We start from the raw sequence: 20,411 nt of genomic DNA, 5'->3' as shown, positions 1-20,411 counted from the left end.
TCAGCCCACAGGTGGCCACACCATCAGTCTGAGCACCTTCTGACCCAAGACCCAGGAGAGGGGTGAGGGCCGAGCAAGGGCAGGTGAGCTGAGGTGTCCATGTGCACCCTCTTTGCCTCTCATCTACCTCTCACCATACAATCGGAGGCACAGGGCAGGGGCTATGACCAGGAACCAGCTCTACCAAAACCACTACGTTCCAGCATGGAAGCCCAAGAATCAGGGAGAATTTGATCCTCAAACCTACCCTTCCAGGTCATTATAAACATGTATTTTCCAAGGTAGATAGATAGAACCTATTTGATTTAGCAATTCATTAACTTGACTCATATTTTTAAAGTTATTGAATGCAAGTATACAGACTTTCATTTGTACTACATTGACCCACCATCTCAGACTCTCTGAGACTGAGGACATAGTTTCTCCAAGAATGGGGGCTTTCCCCAGACAAAGGACTTTTGGTGTAAAAACTAGGAGTAGTCAGTCACCCCGATTTGTCCTCAGGTTCTCAGGGACCCCACAGAGACCACCTTCCTTTACACATCCAATCCCGTAAGAAAGTAAAAAGACTGAGGATTCAGAGTCAGATTTATCTAGACCACACATTGGAAGGGCTGCAGGGACTGTGACTGATACACAGGTGTAATCAGCCTTGTCAGAGAAAGGGAACCCCCCTATTACTCACACAAGGCCCCCAGGAACATCCAGAACATCAGATCAAGTCAAGGCAGCAGATATCAGGTATAGAAAAAGGATCTGGGATGGGCTCAAAAGTAAACAAGTTAGCCCATAACCTGGAAAACTGATCTTTTTCCAGACTTAGAATTCATATTGGTGGATGCCTTTCCTACCAAGTTCACCAGCAAAACCGTTAGGTCACATGTACACTGTCAGAAGACTACTATATTTTCCTAACTTCATTTTTTCGAGATGTGTGAGAAGTACTGTCACTTTCCTTTCATTGTCAAGAATACTCAAATTTAGCGCAAGATTACAAAACTCACAGGAAGACAATGTGGGAGGAACAATAAGGTGTTCCCCCTCCCCCCCGCCGCCCCGCCAACCATACCATACTGTGTCTGATGAAGGTCCACTCGCTACAATAAAGAAATGTCTCTGTGCACAAAGGTTTAAGAAGCCGGTGCCTGGGAAGATACACAGACCTAAAGTTTATGAAAAACGAGGGTCACGGCACTCCAGCTAATCCCAGCTCATCAAACACAGAATTTTGCTTCTAGCAACTTCTCAGTCAAGTTAACCTCCCGTCGTGTTTATACTCCAATTGTAGGGCAGTTGTTAACATGATGTTAAATGCAGACACGGGACAAAGTCACCGCTTCCTTCTTAGACTTCTGGCAATGGTCATATTGGGAAAATACCCTGCCATGTTTAAGTCTAATTTCTAAGTGGCTTAAATATGTTCATTATATATCATTATGTATAAGGGTAAAAATGCCTGTTTGAGATATTCAGGACTAAAAGGTGGATGAGGAAAGGCAAACAAAAGCTGGCCCAGAGAGAGTGAATGACTGGTGAATGAGTAATGTGCTTGCTTACACGGGGCATCTGAGCAGAGTTCTGCTTCCTTGAATGCCATCCCCGTAGCTCGTCAAGCAAGAAATCTCAGATTTAGGCAGCAGGAGGCGGCATTAAACCCTAAAGCTTCATGTTGAAAACCACCGGAATAAAATATGGGAATTTCCAGAAAAAAAAAATAAATAAATAAATAAGGAAACTCAGGGACTCCATCAACCCCACTCCATTCCAGACAAGCAGCGGGCCACTTTCTACCCCCGCCCCCGCCCCCACCCCCCCCCCCCCCCCGGCTGGCTCCAGTGTGGAAACAGCAGCTACTCCCCAGCCCAAAGAAGGTGCACGCCAGGCACAAATGGTTGCTTGTCTCACGTTCCAAGTCCATTTGCTGAAGAGTTTGTGGAGTGTCGGCAGGCGCTACACTCATTTGTGCTTGGCCCTTGACCTAAGGCGTGTTGTCAGGATTTGGGGACCACTACTAACAGGTGCAGCCCGAAGCACTCCCAGTGAAAACCCTGGGGACTGTCCTGTGGCCACACGCACTCCAGACAGAGCTCCAGATGGCGCGTGTGATGTCTGCACCTCCACAAGACAGACCTCAGGGACGTTAAAGGTTTCTAAGCATGGATGATACTGTCACTTTCTCCCCAACAATATCAAACCAAAGCCCCTCACCATCCTCCATGCTAAACTGCTTTTAAAGAGAGGGCTTTGGAGCTTCTATCTTCTAATCTGTTACAGCTCATGAGTAAATCTTCTGACTCCATGTAAGTCTTTATGAGTGAAACTCCACGGCTTTTTAACTGTTAAGACTCCACTATTAAAGGAAAACCACACATGTAGGATAAAGAAAAATTGTGGAAGGGCAGGTAGGCTTCCCTCTCCATCCCACTGCAAAGATGAAAGTAATGATGGAGGCCAGGAGACACATCTGTTTCCTTCCTTTCAGCGTTCAGTTTCTCTCTAATGTCTTAGAAAAAAAGAGAGACTTCTCTCTCAAATCTATTTTCAGACTCTGCTTAGTGTGATCGTGAAAAATATTTCAAAGAATTCCATACGATAAAGAAATAGCAAATGATTCGTTCTTTTCAAATCAACTGTCCCGTCCTTGGTTTGTCAACAGTGTTGTCTAACTCGTGGAAGTCCCTCCTTCTGACTTCCAGATACCTCTCCTCTTCCTTTTCTGAACGGCAGGGCCCCAACACACTAGGGGTTCGGATGTCCGGGTTTCATTTTTGGCTGAACCACTAACGTGCTATGCAGCATCAGGGGGTCTCTTCACTTTTCCTGTGACAAAGGAATGTTCCATACCTCAGGAGAGGATAACAGCATTGGCTCTGGCAACCCGTCAGGAGCTTTGGGAAGCATAATTAATTAACGTTAGTACTCTTGAGACCTAAAGAACTATTTAAGTATAAATCTTAATTATCACGATTAAGAGCCTATAGCCAAACCATAGTCTTCTCGGTTATTTAAGACAGAAAAGCAGGTCAAACTTTCCTTCCCTTCCGCTCCCAGGACAAGAAACGGGTCCCGACAAAGGGCCAGAGAGCGAGTCGTGGGGGGGCTTTATATTTTCTTAAAGTGTAACATTTAGAGAAATTTCCTCTCCCTACATTCTTTGGCCCAAGTACACCAAATCTAAATCTGCCAGTTTGGGGGCAACTCTAAGTACTGCAGAGAGCTCCAGTTCATCCAGACGTCATGAATCTCTTGATAAAACAGCACGAATGAGAAGCTGTGGGGAAAAATCTTCCAATATTTATAGTTTGCTCCCGACGCACACTGTGCATAGGAGGCAAGTGCTCCCGAATTAGGAAGCATAAGTCACTCACTCCCACTGCTTGTGTGAATGAGCATTCTTGAGCTGTGACATTCTTCCTGAATGAGTGGGCCACAGAGACACTCTTTATGTACTGCCTGAAGAATGGGAAGCTTTAGAGCACGGGTATTTTATCACCCAGTGCTCGGGCTAGGCTTGTGCCAAGCCTAAAGTATTAATCACTCGGGGGAGATTTCGATAAAAGAATCTACCCTTGAACAATCAACGTGTTCACGATGATGGAAATAGCCGACCTTGAAAATTCTTGAAACTCATGCCGGCTGATCCCAAGACGCTGGCGAAGGCCCCACATTTCTTCCTGGTGACACTCACAAGCGATCTCTCTGCCATTAATTTCTGGTCACGGTTCTACTTGAAAAGACACACTCACCACTTCTAACCTTCACCCAGTCTCCACGCACACCTTCGTGTTCCCGAGAAGGCTTTTCCAAGGACAGCCATGTAGTGGATCAATTTCATCTCAGGTAAGTCTTATTTCTGTCCTATCGGCTAACTAGGATACAGCAGAATTTTGGGAGACTCCCCAGAGAGTCCCGCGTTCCCTCTGTGAGTGCCGCACCAGGTTTCTCCTTTATCCAGTCTCCCTAAGCCTCCTGAAGCCAACACATTGAATTCATCCTACCTTTTGCCAAACCCAATTAGAGTGCATCTCCGTGCACAAACTCTTCTGTATTTTTATCATTATTACTCGTCGATATCCACAAGGAGTCAGTGCAGCCATCTTGGCAGATGCCTATGCGGTCCTTCCAGTGGTTTCCCCCAGGTTCCGCAGGGCAGAAGGGAACCCCCCTCACTAGGCAAAGTGTGGTCCGGGACCTGCAGCATCAGCTGGGAGGTGGTCAGAAATACAAAATCTGAGACCCTTCCCCAAATTCATGAGATCATAATCTGTGTTTTAGCAGGATCTCCAGGAGAGCTGTATGCTCACTGAAGTTTGAGAAGCCCTGATTTATAACTCCGTGAGAAGTTTGACTGAAGTCAAAAGACCTCAGTGGGCATAGAGGATGGCCATTTTACAATGAAACATAAAGCAAACCTAAAAAATAGCTAGATACCCAAACACCGAGGGGGGTGGGTACTCTCTGGCAGTGACCGCAATAAACATTAGGGGTGAGGGCAGGAGACGTCTTGTCCCCATGGCATACCTCTGAGGGGGAAGGAACTTGGACACCAGAAGGAGCTTACATTTTCCTACCCTCTCCAGGAACCAAACTGTGACTTAGTTTTCTCCTTAGTTCTCCTAGAACGCCAAGTCTAGAAAGTTCGTGTAGTCAAGTGGCAAAGTCTTGAGGTCTTCTCTGGGCAAGCCTGAGCCTCTGGGTAAGGGAGGACAAAGCAGTGCTGAGAGAAAAGAGGTTCTGGGTAGAAAGTTTCTCCCTAATGCCGCAGAGGACAAACACAAAGCGAAGTGAGGAATGGGTACGTTGTTAGTTATCTGCTCAGTGCCCACTAAAGAGAGAATAACACTGCAGAACTCACAAAGGAGATGAATGAAAGCTGGACCCACGTCCTTTGAAACCTCTGCTTCACACTGAGACTTTTGAGGTCCCAAAGAAGACAGAGGTGCTCATTCAGGACTTACACAGAAGTTTCCACATAGCCATGGGGCCTCCACCACAGCACTCTGAGAACCCAAACCGGGTTCCCTGCAGCCAGAAGGCTCTGAGGCCAAGTACCTACCTCCTACCAGAGAAGGTGAAAGCAACCAATGGAGGCAGGGTGCAGGTGGCATTTGCGTTCAACCTCTACTGCCGGAGGTGTCAAGACGAGGGACCACGAGGGCTCCCCGCGGACCAGACAGAGGTGGCGTGAGAGAATGTCTGTCCTGACAACAGCCCCCTGGAGGAGCAGAGGGATCTCAGCAGCACGAAGCTGCATTCCTGGGTTCTGAGGAAGGAGACGCTTCCACCAGCTGGAATAGAGACATGTTTGCTTCCTGTCACGGACTCCCTGGAGAGAGGCCCGCAGAGACAGGAATCACCAAGATCCCACAAAAAGATCCAGGAAGGTCTGTGAATCGGCGCTGAACACACGCCCTGAGCACACCTGCCTGCCACCTGTCTCCCGTGCCCACTCCCTTCCACTCAGGTAACAGAGGGCCTGAATTCTGCTTAGCCAGCTCTGCAATCTCCCTCCCGCACCCCATCCCCGCCTCCCCACCGCCTCACCCCCCACCCCACCCCCACCCCTGGCCACACACACATCGTGCTGGCCTGGACTGGACTTAACTCAAGTCCACAGTTTTGACTTCTAACTCAGATAGGACATGCTATTTCTCAATTGAGATTTTTGCCTGCAATCTAAAGTGACCAAAGGATTGTCTGTTACTCAACAACGAGCAGAAAAATCCCACTTGGGTCAGGGCTCTCATCCAGACCATTTTCACCTTTGGTTGCACACTGGAGTCACTGAGGATCTTAAAAACAGAAAATGTGAAAGCCTGAGCCTCATCCGGGAGCCACTGAATCAGAATTACTGGAGGTGGACCCTAGAAATGTGTTAAATAATGAAATCACAATTAAAACTCCCCAGCTGATTCTAATGCACAACAGGGAGCCGGGCCCTAGTGTTCAGGAGCCAGAAAAGATTATTCTTAGTGAATAAATAAATGTTCCAGGGACAATGGAAAATAAAAACGAAATAAAATTAGTTTGATTGTTATAAGCCGCGTTCCTCGCGTGCTGGAAAAGATAAACGCTATCGTTCCCTAAATTTCATTTGGAAACTACAAGTTGAATTTTGTGCTTTAAACGTAACCCAAAACTGACCTGAGTGGAGTTCACTTCTAACCGTGGGATCCAAAATGATCAATCTGGTGTCTGGAGTTTGGGAAAGTCTTTCCTCCCTTTCTCAGTCACTGGCCAGGTTGCCAGTGATGAACAGATGGGAAGGCACCGGCTTTGTGTCTGGGGCCCTGCTGATACCCGAAGGTCTGAGAACACCTGTCCTTCCTCGTTAGCACCCTGGCTGGGTCTGGTATCGGAGTCTGCAAGGTCCCGTCACTCTGGAGAGACACTGTAGGGCGATCTTTACCGACGGCCTCACACCCTGCGGGTGGCACCCTCTTGACCTGGCTGATGCTGGCTCCAGGTCTCTCTGCCCATCCTTTCTCCAAGCAGAAAGCAGGAGAGTGTCTCCCACCGCATCCACGGTTTCCATTGCAGGCGGTAATAAAGGCAATCGGGGCTGTAACTACATTCTTCACCAAAAAGCTCACCAACTTTTTGCTTTAGGGACTTTTTTTCTTTGTCTTTCTCTCTCTCTCTCTCTCTTTTTTTTTTTTTTTTTGAGTTTATTTATTTATTTTGAGGGAGAGAGAGTGGGAGAGGGGCAGAGAGGGAGGAAGAGAATTCCAAGCAGCCACCGTGCTGTCAGCGCAGAGCCCGACATGGCTCTAACTCATGACCGTGAGATCATGACCCGAGCCGGTATTGAGAGTTGGATGCTCAACCGACTGAGCCATCCAGGTGCCCCTCTTTGTTTTTATTTCTGTTTTAATTTCTTTCAACTCTCTTCACTTTCTATCTGTAAATAGACAGTGAATTCCTTTGCAAGGTGACTACTCCACAAAAGTCCCAGTTCTGAGCTGAGCTGCCATTTTAATTCTCCTGGCTGCATATGGAAGAGTAACCCTACTTCACTGATCCCAGGCTGCCAGCTTCCTCATAAGCCAGTTAACTTGCAATGCAAAAAACAAAATGGAAAAAGAAAAGAAAGAGAAAAGCATCTCATCCAAAAAAGAAAGAAAGAAAGAAAGAAAAACTGTAGCCGAAGCATCTTTTCAAAAAGATTTGTAAAAAAGTAAACTTCTTACCAATTACTATGTGACAACAACAGAAATACTGAAATACTGAAGGAATATAGACCTACACTTGACTTATCATCCTAAACTTGTAGACTTTAGGCCGGCAGGGAAATATATATAGATTTGTTATTTGTTTATTTTTCTTTAGTTTTAAAGGAGGGTAAGAGGGAAAGGAAGCAATTCTTTAAAAGGCCATTATCTGTATGCTATGGTTCCAAATCTCATAAATACCAAAGATTCTATCGCACAAGCCAAGTGAGGTCAATCTCTAATTGGTCACACTGGTTTATGACCCACTAGGGCCATTTATATCCACTATCACCCTGGACCAAGGCTCTTTTATTTCCATTTCATTTATTACTCCCTGATAGCTGGTCCTTGAGTAAATACTTAAAGAGGAAAAAAATCATTTCTAAAAGCAGATATCTCTATTTTAAAGACTTGACCAAAACAAGTAAACAAACAAGGAGGAGAGAACAAACATCTTTATAAAATTAACCTCAACTTTTATTTTTGATCAGTGATTATTTCCTTTAAAGGGAGTATTTGAGACACTAAGTTATTCTTGTACCAGAAATCACTTCTTTCCTATCATTAGTGAAGTTAAAACTAACAAAAGCGATCCATAAAAAGGAGGCCACATGGATGAGAAGAGTTAAGCTCTACCAAAGACTGGCACCATACAGAAATGTTCCAAAGAAAAATACATCAAACCTCTATGTTAAATACAAGTTACTGGCTTCCCCCTGGAAGAACTGAGCATATATATCAAAGCACACAAACCACTTCTAAAACTTTCCAATGCCAGACCCTCACCCTGAATCAAGTTCACCTCCCAACGGTTTCAAAAGGCAGCTGCTGGCAAAATTCAAATCAAGTCTGAAGGTTAGTGAATAGTAATGTGCCAACGTCGGTTTCTTACTTTTGACAAACATACCACGGTAATGAGAGATGTTCACGACAGTAACAACTGGGTGAGAGGTGTCCAAAGACTCTGTATTGTCTTTGCAACTTTTCTGTACATCGAAAATGACTCATCAATAAAATGTTTATTGAAAAACAAACATAAAGCAAGGGTCCCCAAGCAGAATCCCTGGATTTAACGATAAGGCTATATTCCCCGAAACACACAGGAAGAAAGAGAGTAATCTAGAGATTTACTACAGCAAATGTAGCCAAGCAGCTCAACTCTCAATTAAGAGGAAGATTTAATGGAAAAGACAACTGCCAGGGGTGTCTGGGTAAGGCATCCAAACACAGCTTGTTTTATGTGTTCCTGAAAGGCTGTTTGTAAATCAAACTCACATAATTCAAATAACATTTTGAACATGCTAAGGAAGTTTGTGCACTTAAAAAGCTATTTAATACACACCAGTGTAATGACAGACTTATTATGTAATGGGCACTAACTACATTCTCACTACTTGCTGAAGGGGGCTCCGTATGCATCATCTCTGTCCGTGGGACTGCCCTCTGGGTCTCACAAGCACATGCTGCCCACGCAGCCCCTGCCCCACGGGCCGCCACACTGCCGTCTTCCCTTCCCACTGCCAAGCCATCTTTGTGTGGCCCTCACGAACTGAGAATTATTACAGCGAATTCTACTCATGTACAGGTCCCAATGTCCAAACAGGCCTCTGCCTCCACAGTGTCATCCAGTATCTGGGCAACAAGACCCAACAAGTAAGAATACTCCACCGGACAACAGCATCAGAAGCAGATGAATGCACGGCAATTGTCCCTGCTGTTGCTGGGGCTCACATTGCAATTTTCCTGCCGGCATCCCAAACCATTGGTCAGATGGGAACTATTACCTCCTAGAAAAACAATTCAGGATCTGATAAATGAATGACACCACTCAGCCCAGGTAGGCAAAACATTCTAAGAAACTGGTTTCTCGTCCACGGTGAGAGGGCAGGATTCTGAATTCCAAGCGGGTAAGGGGCTAGAAAATACATCTTCAGTAGTTCATGAGCCAACCAAACACGGTTCACCTACGTACATCTTACACGAGTTTTGCCATGATGGGTACAAAATGTCACTGAACACTTGAGATAAAAATAATGTGCATAACAGACTACTGTCCAAAATGATTCATTCCCCCCGCCCCATCACTTCCCTGGGAGTATGAGTCCCTGCCCCTGGACTTGGCTGTGGCCCTATGGCTTCCTTTGGCCAGTGGCATATAGCCTGAAGAGACCACGTGCCACTGCGGAAGCTGGGCCTTGAGAAGCTTTGCCTATTTCTAGTTGCCCTCCTGCCATCGGCACTTGCCACTCGGAAGCAGACCTCCTGTGTGGCTGCCATTTCTTCACCTGCACCCCAGAAAAAAGGCATATGGAACAAAACCCCAGCTGACCCATAAGCAAGACTAAATAATGGTGTTTTCAGCCCCTGGGTTTGCAGGTGGTTTGTTGAAGGCATGATTTTGTCAATAGTTGAGTGATATACCCTATCCTCTCCCCGGATGCAAAAGCATCAGGTACTCACCATCTACGATTCCAGGCCAGCCCATGAAGTGAGCAGAAATCTGTTTCTCATCCTTCCCATACTCGTTCTTGGCTACTAACTTGTAGTCCCCATTGTTCATGTGAGTAGGATTATCCAGCTGGAGGCAGCCATGGTACTCCGTGTGATTGGTAACATGGATTTTAGTACAGATGTACTTGGACTCATTCAGTATCGCCCCGTTATAGAACCACTGAAGAGCTGGTTTGGGGTTGCCTTTCACAGTGAATGGAATGCACCAGTGGTGGTCTGAGGTTGGAGATTCGAGAAATGTGATAGTTGGAGCAACTAAATTGAAAAAGAGAAAGTTAATAGCATCAGAAAGCTCAGAACTCTCCCCATCTCCAGATATCTGCGTCATCAGCGGGGGGATCTTATTCAACGAACTGTTTGGTTTAAGAAAATACAGGACCAGCGACTCTGGAATCCATCAATATTTCGAATCACCATCAAGGCTGATCGAACTCCCTACAGACAGCTTCAAAGAGACTCTTTTCCTCATACTTAAGACCCACGAACCATAGTCGTTTTTCAAATTTCGCAGTGTGAGAACCAGCTCCAAACAGATCGCAGAGATTTCTGACAGCAGAAAGGGTTCACTGGAAGTCAACTTTGGTTTCTAATACATACGCTTTGATATTACGTAGATTCATCACCAGAAAGCTGAGGGCCACTGTTTCTGCAATACTTCACTCAACAACACAAATAATGAAACGACTTTGGAAATCTTGCCTGCAGCACGGATCTCACACAGCTTATCTAAAACGGAGCAAATTGACCAAGGCGGGGACTGCTGCTGCCAATGCTGATTGATTATTATGAAGTATGATCCGCTGGTACTTTTCACTGATTGCCAATAGCAAACGCTCTTTAAAAGTATCACATTTCATGACAGTACGCTGCACTTTTGCTAGGATTTCAGAAGTCGATGTTTTGATCCTTTTAAAATGTCTGGGGTTCTGTCCAAACCTAGACAAACAACCTAGAGACCACTTTAACTTGAAAAATAAAGCACTTCACGCTTTGGGGAAACAACCATTCAAGTAGCATTTTTAAACGGAGTACTTATCCTGAGTGAGGGTATTTAAAATCCCCCATAATTGTTTATTTTATTGTGGTCTGACTTTGATAATGATACAATTAAGGACTAGAAAATACCTCCAGAGCCCTAAGAGCATCATTTTTCAGGTGAGGAAACCCAAGCCCAGCGAGGGTAAATGACTTGGTCAGTTTTAGGGAGTGAGACGGATCTGGAACAAGGATCTGGGTCTCCTGACACCTAACCCAGCCGCCCTTCCGTCCTTGCTTTGCTTCCCAGTTGTACGTGTTCATCACACAAAGAGGGAGAAAAGTCACCACTTGCTAACAAATACACTCTGACCAGGCTCACTACCAAGCCTATCTCAGTTATTAAAATTATTCACCATTTATTCCTTCTATTCTTTACCTAGATTGTGATAGATAAGGTCAATTCTTCAGACCATGGTGAACACCACAGATATTAACTGAGAGGACTTTGAATTTGAGCATCCTTATTTGTAGTTATGTGTTACAAATACAAGGACCCCAGTGGAGTAGGGGCAACACTTACCTTCCTCCCACCAGCCCAGGCCCCCAAGCCCAGGGCCCACATATTCCTTCCACCATGCTCAAATGAGCTTTTGGTGAGGTGTCGATTTAAGGACATAAAGTTGGAAGCTGGTTGCGTATGTTTGGGGATAGCATTGATTTCAGGCTTCTGGGTGGGTCGAAATGATGAGAAATTATGAGTCCAATACCTACTAGGCACAGAGGTAGTACTGACAGTGACAAAGGACTTACAGTTGGTGACCATAATCATGCACTGCAACAATCACACACTGAACGTGCCCCACGGGACCTTAGCCAGTGTATTGATACCATGTGTCTACGCGTGTATAATGTGTATTCATACACACACACGTGCACACTTGTGTTTCTCTCATCCAAACCCTGACCCAAATACAGTAACGCCTCATTAATTTATACCACGCCAGCTCAGAATTTGGAACAATGTGCAAAGTATATGTGATTTGTACCAAATACATGTTCGCCTTAAACGCCACAATCTGGAATGTGAAGCTATGTGTTGTGTTGTTTACAACACTGGGAAATAACACACGTATGCTGAAGAAGGATTAGTGTCCTGTATCTTAGTTTCAATGTATACAGAAATTTAAAACAATAATAAAAATGTTCTGTGGGTAATAACAATTTTCAATAACTTAAGCAGGACACCACCAACCTTCCCACAGAAACCTGATGTCAAACTAATAAGGTTTTATTGCATCGACGGCACAATTGGGTGTTTGTGAACAGCCAGCCTGATACTTTAGGTGGTATAACTTTAAATCTTCATATGGCTTTTATGGAGAAAACAATTTTAGGAACTGGTTTGGCAGAAATTAAGCTAAAACTTATTAACAAGAGAACGATAACCAGTTCAAAATATGTTCTATCCAAAAAAAAGGTTGGGGGGGGAAGGGGGGAAGGCACAAGAGGACAAGTTTAAGATCAAAAAAGGAGCTTAAAAGAAAGACATGCACGAGTAAGAGGGATGAGAAGAAACAGAACATGTGACAGAGGCTGATATCTCTTTAAAAACTGCACACAGAACACAGCACACACTTTTTTTTCACACACTTCAGCAGCACCCAGAGTGCCCAACGACAAATGCAGGTGTGTCCGCGATTGTTTGCGATTAAAAACATAGGCCGGTCTGATTACGTACAATGTACAGTGAGGTTGACAGAATCTTGGTCTTCTCCTACAAGATTTTCTGCCACACAGGAGATCTGCTTTCCACTGTCATCAGATGAAATGTTAGTTATCCTTAAGGAGCCCTGTGTGTGGCTCGTTTCATTCTACAAATGAATTAACAGACAAAAATAATCTTTATCACAACTGATGCCAAAGTGAAAAGATTTGGAGTGTCTCCCCCTAACGAAAGAAAGAAATCTATACCATTAGAAAAGGTTTGGGGCCAGGCAAAGGAACCAATCAGGAGCTATTCTACTTCTCTAGATTACAATGGTTTAATGCGCAATGCTGATTTAATCTTTGAATTCTTACCTACCTTTCTCCAAGGGAAAAGAGCCCAAGGAGCGCCCCTCACCTTGCTCACAGGGTCGCAAGAAGCTCACCAGAGACACAGAGACTCTAATCTAGTAGGTATACACAACGAAAATGCAAGCCTGCACTAGTCTTTGTTAACTAAAAGAATAAATAGCAAGTAAATGTACATCAAAAACAGTGTAAATTTCTCTTTCTGGCCCTATAAAATATTAAACGATCATCGCTAGATTAATACAATCTCAAGTTTTGAGACACTCTCATCTCTCTCTGAACACAGAGCCAAACAAAAGCCTTACCATATGCTTGGAAACCAGATTACCGACATCCCAGTACAAGTTCGGAACTGGATCGCCTGAAACACTGCAAGACAACGTGATAGACCTTCCCTCCTCCACAGTGAGGTTAGGTGCGGCCAAATTTGCTGATGGCAAACCTGCGGAACAAGAAAAAGTAAATGGAGATACATATAAATAGTCAAAATAGCAACAAATTGAAAACTCTTCATGCTTTAGAACTGGTAATTATTTACTTTCTGAGACTGATTTATGGTGATCTGAAAAAGTGCCAGGTTGGTAAGCTTTACAAATTTAATGTGAACCAAACAATATGAGGTAATAAGATGAGGTAAACAAATTTTGCACATTTCTTAAAAATACTATTGCAGGAGCACCTGGGTGGCTTGGTCAGTTGGCGTCTGACTCTTGGTTTCAGCTCAGGTCATGATCCCACAGTTTGTGGGTTCGAGCCCCACATTGGGCTCCATGCTGACAATATGGAGCCTGTTTGGGATTCTCTCTCTCTCTCTCTCTCTCTCTCTCTCTCTCTCTCTCATTCTCTGCCCCTCCCCTGCTCACACTCACATGCATGCACGCATTCACTCTCTCTCTCTCAAATCAATAAAAACTTAAAAAAATGTTATTATTGCAAAGTAACTTTTTACTTTAAAAAAAACTACTTTATAAAACTATGTCTTCTCCTCTTTCACTGTTCTACAGTTGCCAATCTAGTTTTTTTTTAATGTTTATTTTTTGAGAGAGAGAGAGAAAAGAGAGAGAGCAAGCACAAGGTGGGGGGAAGGGGCAGAGAGAGAGAATTCCAAGTAGGCTCCACACTGTCAGTCCAGAGCCCGATGAGGGACTCGATCCCAGGAACCGTGAGATCATGACCTGAGCCGAAATCAAGAGCTGGACACTTTGACTGAGCCACCAGGCACCCCAATAACCCAGTTTTTTATAGTCAAAAACAAAAGGGTGCAAGACATCTATGTTTTTTGGATAAACCAATTTTTTACATTAAGTAACTCATAAACATAACCTCACTACCAGACCTCAATTTTGAAACAGATTATGGGGGAAAAAAAAGATAGTTTTAAAGCATTCTTCAGACACGAAGCCTGACCATCACAGTATTAGAATGTTCCGAAGCCATAGAAGTCATAGCCGAATATCATAAGAAAAACTGGTTATTGTAAACTTCACGATATAATAAAAAAAACAAGTCATGTGGATCTATACTTTCACATTTCAAAAGCTAGCTTTTCTTTATTGGTGCCATTATCACTTCATTAAACTATCGCACCTAGTGGGTGTTTACACTGCTTTCAACCACATGGGACTCATAGTATTTTCTGCATGAAGGCGCGTCCCAGCGAGTGTAACGATATGTCACGTCCTGCCTGTCAAGCTAGTCCCGCACTTGGTATCAGAAACTCTGCTTGGGACTGCGTTCAGCCAGACAGCTGTGTCCCAAGGACCTATGACACATCATTAACTCAGGAGTAACCCAGAGGTCAGAAAAGGCAATTCATCTTCAAGAGCCATTGAATTGCCCTATTTGACCCATTATCTTCACAAAACTGCCATACACCCCTCGCCTACGATGCCATCCCCACTGACAAAGCCATTATTCTTTATTACTGAAACCGGACTGGAGCAAGGTTTATATAGGGTAGGTCTCAGGGTGTTCCCACCCCTGGCAAGGGACTTCCCAACAAGATCCGGCTGTCAGTGGCCTGCGTGACCTCTTCAGGACCTTTCCTATCAGCAACCAATAGACAGCGATGTTGTATCTTTCACAGGGTTTCAAAAAGGCCCCTAATACTCTGAGTTTCATACTCCGAGGTTTTCAATCTCTGTCGTACTCTTAACTTCTGAGGCTCTTCTTTTTGTTCCTGAATGGTCTTCTATTTTTATGGCACCCTGTCTTTGTTTCATGGGTGCGGTATCTCCTGATCTCTTTGAGACGTCAATAATCTTTTGAATTTTTCTTCTCTCCGCATCAACACTGTTTCTCGCAACTTTTTTTTTTTTTTTTTTTTTTGTATCTGTTTGTTTGGTATTTGTCTCTCTGATTATAAGCTTTTCTCAAACAGCGGGTATTGTTGGCCATTCACACATCTTTAAGAACAAGGTACGAGACACATTGTGCATTTAACTGCCAGCTTCATTGTAGAGTAGTATTAGTGGCCTTCTTAAACTGGATACCACCTGACCTTAGTATCATTAGATCACTTTGGGACAAGGTCTGGTCACATTATTCAGATAATGCTCTACCAGTGTCCTGCCCAGAAGAGGAAGAAGGATGGAAATATCAATATTCAGTATGTAAATCCATCATTTTCTCTATGGCTCTCACAGCCTCAACCCTTTCTGGAGTTCCTGATAATCTTTGTTTGATCCTCTTTAGTGAATAAACTTCCCAGGGCACCTGGGTGGCTCAGTTGGTTAAGCTTTCAACTTCAGCTCAAGTTATGACCTTGCAGTTCATGAGTTCAAGCCCCGCATCATGCTCTGTGCTGACAGCTCAGAGCCTGCAGCCTGCTTCAGATTCTGTGTCTCCCTCTCTCTCTCTCTCTCAAAAATAAACACTAAAAAGAGGGAGAATAAACCTCCAGTTTTCTGCTGTGGAGGGAGGGGTGCAGCCAGTTGGAACGTATGGAATGACAATGGCTTTAACTGCTCTACAAGGAACTTGAAGCACTCTCCTGTGTTTGGTTCTCCCTGCATTCCTGCTTCTTTCTGAGCCTTGTACCAGCTCTGCATCCCAAACCAAGTGTCCCCAAGCCTTTGCTGCTGCCAACCTGGTAATCAGCATTCTCAGCATTTACTTCAGTTTCTATTCATCCATCTGCTTTCCAGCTTGCACCCTTCCGGGCCTTGTTGATTCCTCTCCCATGTTCTTGGACTTTGAGATTTATCTATTGATTCTGGAGGGATCACAGAGCCAGGGCCTGCCCTGCTGCCTGTCCTCAAGGTATGACCTCTTCCACCAGCCAGACTCCACCAAGAGAGCCTGGAGGCATCCCTTTTGGCACCTTGAATACAAACCTATGACATGAATTTCCTACCTTTTACAAATGCATGTAATAGTTTGGAAATCCTGAGCAGAAAAAAAAAAAAAAAAAAAAGTTAAAATAGAGATTCTCAGTAGAGAATGCTGTGCCATAATCTTAATTTCTCCTAAAAAATTTAATTTAGTTTTTTTTTTTGGTTAAGCCTAAATTTATATGATTAACAATTCTAAAAATGTTTGTTTAATTACAATAATAGTAGTAGTATTTATTGGGCATTCACTGAACCAGAAACTCTTTTCTAGTACTGTATTTTTTAATATTAATTTATTTATTTTGAGGGGGGGAGGGGCAGAGAAAGAGGGAGAGAATCTCAAGCAGGCTCTGTGCTGTCAGCATAGAGCCCAACGCAGGGCTTGATCTGATGACAGTGAGATCATGACCTGAACTGAAATCAAGAGTCTGATGCTCAACCGACTGGGCCACCCAGGCGCCCCTCTAGTACTTTAAATGATTGTTTTATTTAATCGTTACAAGGAATCATGGAGTTAAGGATTTGTCCTCATCTGCTTAATGAAGAATATGAGTTCTGGAAAAGTCAAATACATCTTCCAAAATTGCCCAAGTACCTGTAGACCTGGGATATGAACCCAAAGTTCAAGATCTTCACCACTACACTGTACTTCCTTCACAGACTGAGTACATCCATTTTAACACAGAACATAAATACCAATATGTATCCATAACCTGAGAATTTAGTTCATTTAAAAAATAATTACGTGTCTATTTGTGAAGGAAGAATGAGTCTCCTTTATTTATAGAGAAATTGTATCACCCTGTCATAGCAGTCTCCAAAGGAATCTGTGCAAAATTGGCCAAGTCTAGATCTTTTAAATGTAAAGTCTTCCACAAATGAGTAAGCATCTGACTCACGTTAATTCTAAAGCATTAATATGCTGGCCAAAGATTCAATAATGGAAAAAACAATCTGTACTTGAAATATCACTTGAGGCTTAATTAGCACAATAAAAATGAATTGGGATGCATGAACAGCCAAGGCAGGATAAACCATTTGCCAGGCACTACTTCCTGGCTTAATAAGATTTGAAATCGGCACAAGCACAGAGCAAAGCTCAGCGAAGCTTCCAACAGCTTCTAGCACTACTGTCATGGGATCCTGATTGAAGCTGCAGACGTGTCTTCCTCTTGCACTCGGAGAAACCTGACTGGAGATCAGAAATGACCATCTGCCCAGCCCGACAGCCACCTCCGTGTCCACGTCTCTTGATGCGGATGTGTTCAGAAAGGACACACCGGCCTGCAGACCTCGGCAGAAAGTCACCAACCGCACGGTGGAAAGGCTGACTTTCTTGAGACTGGGGCCTCCCAAACTGTAATGCGTATGTGAAATGACCAGCAGATCTCATTGAAATCATTGCTTCTTTCGGGGCGCCTGGGTGGCTCAGTTGGTTAAGTATCTGACTTCGGCTTGCGTCACGATCTCACGGTTCTTGAGTTTGAGCCCCGCGCTGGGCTCTGTGCTGACAGCTCAGAGCCTGGAGCCTGGCTTCAGATTCTGTGTCTCCTTCTCTCTCTGCCCCTCCCCTGCTCACGTTCTGTCTCTTTCTGTCTCAAAAATAAATAAAAACGTTAAAAAAAAAAATCACTGCTTCTTTCTGGTAGGTCTAGGTTGGGGCCTTGAAAGTCTACATTTCTAGCAAACTCTCTGTTCCACAGACTACACTTGGAGTAGCAAGGGTTTGTTTAGATGATAGATGTTGGCTGGACAATTGCTCACTAGGTTTTTGTGTCTACAACTATTATTCTTAAATTTGGCAGGGGCCCGAGCAATCATCTCATCCATGGAACTTTCCCCAGAATGTGTTCTGTGGAATTCAGACTCCTTGAGATGTTCTGTGGGGGGCTAAAGAGGGAGGTGTGGAATATCTAAGATTTAAAAAAAAATAAGAGCCTACTGTAACTCTGTATTGTTTTGTAACTCTGAACGTTCACTATGCCCATCACACATTAAAATCTCTCAGAAGTCCTGCTCTAAAGGAATCATTTCACTTCCACTGATCTTATATTCCCCAGCTTTTTTGAGTTAACCACTTCTCTGTGGGATCTCGTTGTGGCTTTCTTACTTTTATTTGCAGCAATTTCACAAAATATAAGAGATACGCATATTTAAATATTAGATGTAAAATATATTGAAGGCTAAATGTTCATATTGATGATCGTAATAACTTTAACAGCTAATGTTTACTGAGTACTTAATGTGTGCTAGACCTCGTCTGTAATATTTTCCACATTACCTTATTTGGCATCCTAAAAACTCTTGAAAGCAGGAGTCGTTAGTATCCCCATTTCCAAATGAAGTTAAAGCTTATCAAGTATCATAACTAAATAGCTAATGAGTGGGAGCTGGCCTTGACCCTCATCTGTCTCCATGGCCTTAACCAACACACACAGCCTCCTTCAATGGGCTCTCCCATGCCTCTGTGTCCTTCCATTAGCACACACTTCCAGAGTGTTGACTACAGCTCCTAGGATCACTAATTGAAAGTATGCAGATTCTCAGGGCACCTGGGTGGCTCAGTTGGTAGAGCGTCAGACTTCAGCTCAGGTCATGATCTCATGGCTCATGAGTTCGAGCCCCACATAGCATTCACTGCTGTGCGAAGCTGTCAGCGCAGAGCCTGCTTCAGATCCTCCGTCCCCCTCTCTCTCTGCCCCTCTCCCACTCATGCTTGCTCTCAACAATAAATAAACATTAAAATAAATAAATAAATAAAAATAAAGTATGCAAATTCCCTCCAGTCCTCTGTCACCATTCCTAATGGATAAGAAAATGCTCACTATTAATAAAATATTAGGTAAGAATAAATGCAGGTGACCTCTCACTAAAAAAAATAAGAAACAAATAAGTAGGGTCTCACTTCCTAATAAGTGAGGCAAACTGACCTCTAATCATTTTGAATCATTAACTCAACTTTGCAGTAAGTGACATAGGTCAGATTTGGGTTTCATTTTTCAACAGCCACCTAAAGTTAGGGATTACATTCTTTCTCATCTTGTTTTAGTCCTCCTGAGCTCTGTTCATTCTGTGTTGGGTCATCATTCCATGCATGAAATATTCAAGGAAATTATGATTTTGTCTAGTGTCTCCTCTCCTCTCACTTTCTCTCCTGTTGGCATATCTTCCAATCTCTCTCTTAAGCATATAGATTTCACTACCAGGAATGAAGCCAGAATGAGCCTGACCTATTTAGAAGTGGCTGCTTTACACCCAGACAAAAATGACAGAAAATTAGCAAAGTGACTTTCCAGGCCCAAAATGGAAATGGTGCTTCTATGCTTGTGAGCTGTGTCATTACAGAGTCAGCAACCAGGAAACTTCTAAACACAAAAACTGTGTCAGCAGCTGACAGAAAAAAAAAAAAAACAAACCAGCTTTATTTTCCATCCTAAAAAGATAAAGGAAAACAACAATCCACTGTGTGGTTGCCTTTATTTTAGTAGACAGAACCTGATCCCAAGTAAAAGTAAAGCAAAGTAATAAACTAGACTTTTTATATGCTTTTCAGAAAAAAAAATCTATCCAGCTAAGATGGTAAGAAAATAATGTGTTATACCAATATAACTTCCAGAGTATTGACATCGCATTTCCTTTTCATCTCCCATCATCTAACAAAGCAGAATTGCTATCAGTCTATTTTCCTGGTTTAAAACAATGAAGGACTCTGTAGGAAGGAATATGCTTAACAGACGTATGCTACAAACCACAGGGCAATAACCAAAAGTAAATCTTATCGGTTAAGTAAAACCAATTTACCTCAAGGAACCAGCCTTCTTCTCCAGGTACCTATGAATTGACTTTTACCATCATAAATAGTATTCTGTTGATGTGTCTTAAGGAATCTCTACATTGAAAGCTTCAAGGTCGAAAAAGTTGGGAAAATTGAAATCGTCGTTATACGTAACAAGGAAACCAAAGGCAGGACTGATTTCAATCCAAGGGACCATTAAGGGGGTTTAATACAGTCAACTGCAGTCCAACCATCAAGTGAATTACCACCTTATAGTCACTGTGGGACTAGCATGTTCTGTGGTAACTAGCTCCTAGTAAAATGGATGGAGGGATTGTTTTGATATGACCCAGAGGACTATTGCCCTTCTTAAATATATTTGCCATCTACTTAGAGCATCCCATCCACTGCTAACACTTCCTGAAGAAACTCTCTTCCAGAGATTTAAATCATAATCAAAGCATAAAGTATACTGTTCTTTAATAATCCCACTTACTGAGGGGAAATGATTGAAAAGACTGCATTGCAAAA

At 43.4% G+C, this 20,411-nt stretch overlaps 1 protein-coding gene across 3 annotated transcripts in view; it reads right to left on the bottom strand.

The window, feature by feature from the left end:
• Nucleotides 1-20,411, bottom strand: part of NTRK2 (neurotrophic receptor tyrosine kinase 2) — a 331,706-nt gene that overhangs the window by 269,482 nt on the left and 41,813 nt on the right. For all 3 annotated transcript variants that reach the window (XM_042963894.1, XM_042963893.1, XM_007091116.2), the window contains exons 6-8: nt 13,079-13,215; nt 12,439-12,571; nt 9,672-9,977 (exon numbers count right to left, since the gene is read on the bottom strand). In XM_042963894.1, the coding sequence (XP_042819828.1) occupies nt 9,672-9,977; nt 12,439-12,571; nt 13,079-13,215 (576 nt within the window). The remainder of the gene's footprint in view (nt 1-9,671; nt 9,978-12,438; nt 12,572-13,078; nt 13,216-20,411) is intronic.

This window comes from Panthera tigris, chromosome D4 (genome assembly GCF_018350195.1).
Source record: "Panthera tigris isolate Pti1 chromosome D4, P.tigris_Pti1_mat1.1, whole genome shotgun sequence".
Lineage (NCBI taxonomy): Eukaryota > Metazoa > Chordata > Mammalia > Carnivora > Felidae > Panthera > Panthera tigris.
Note: the sequence above shows the minus strand (reverse complement) of the source record. Positions and strands in the feature narration are given on the sequence as shown.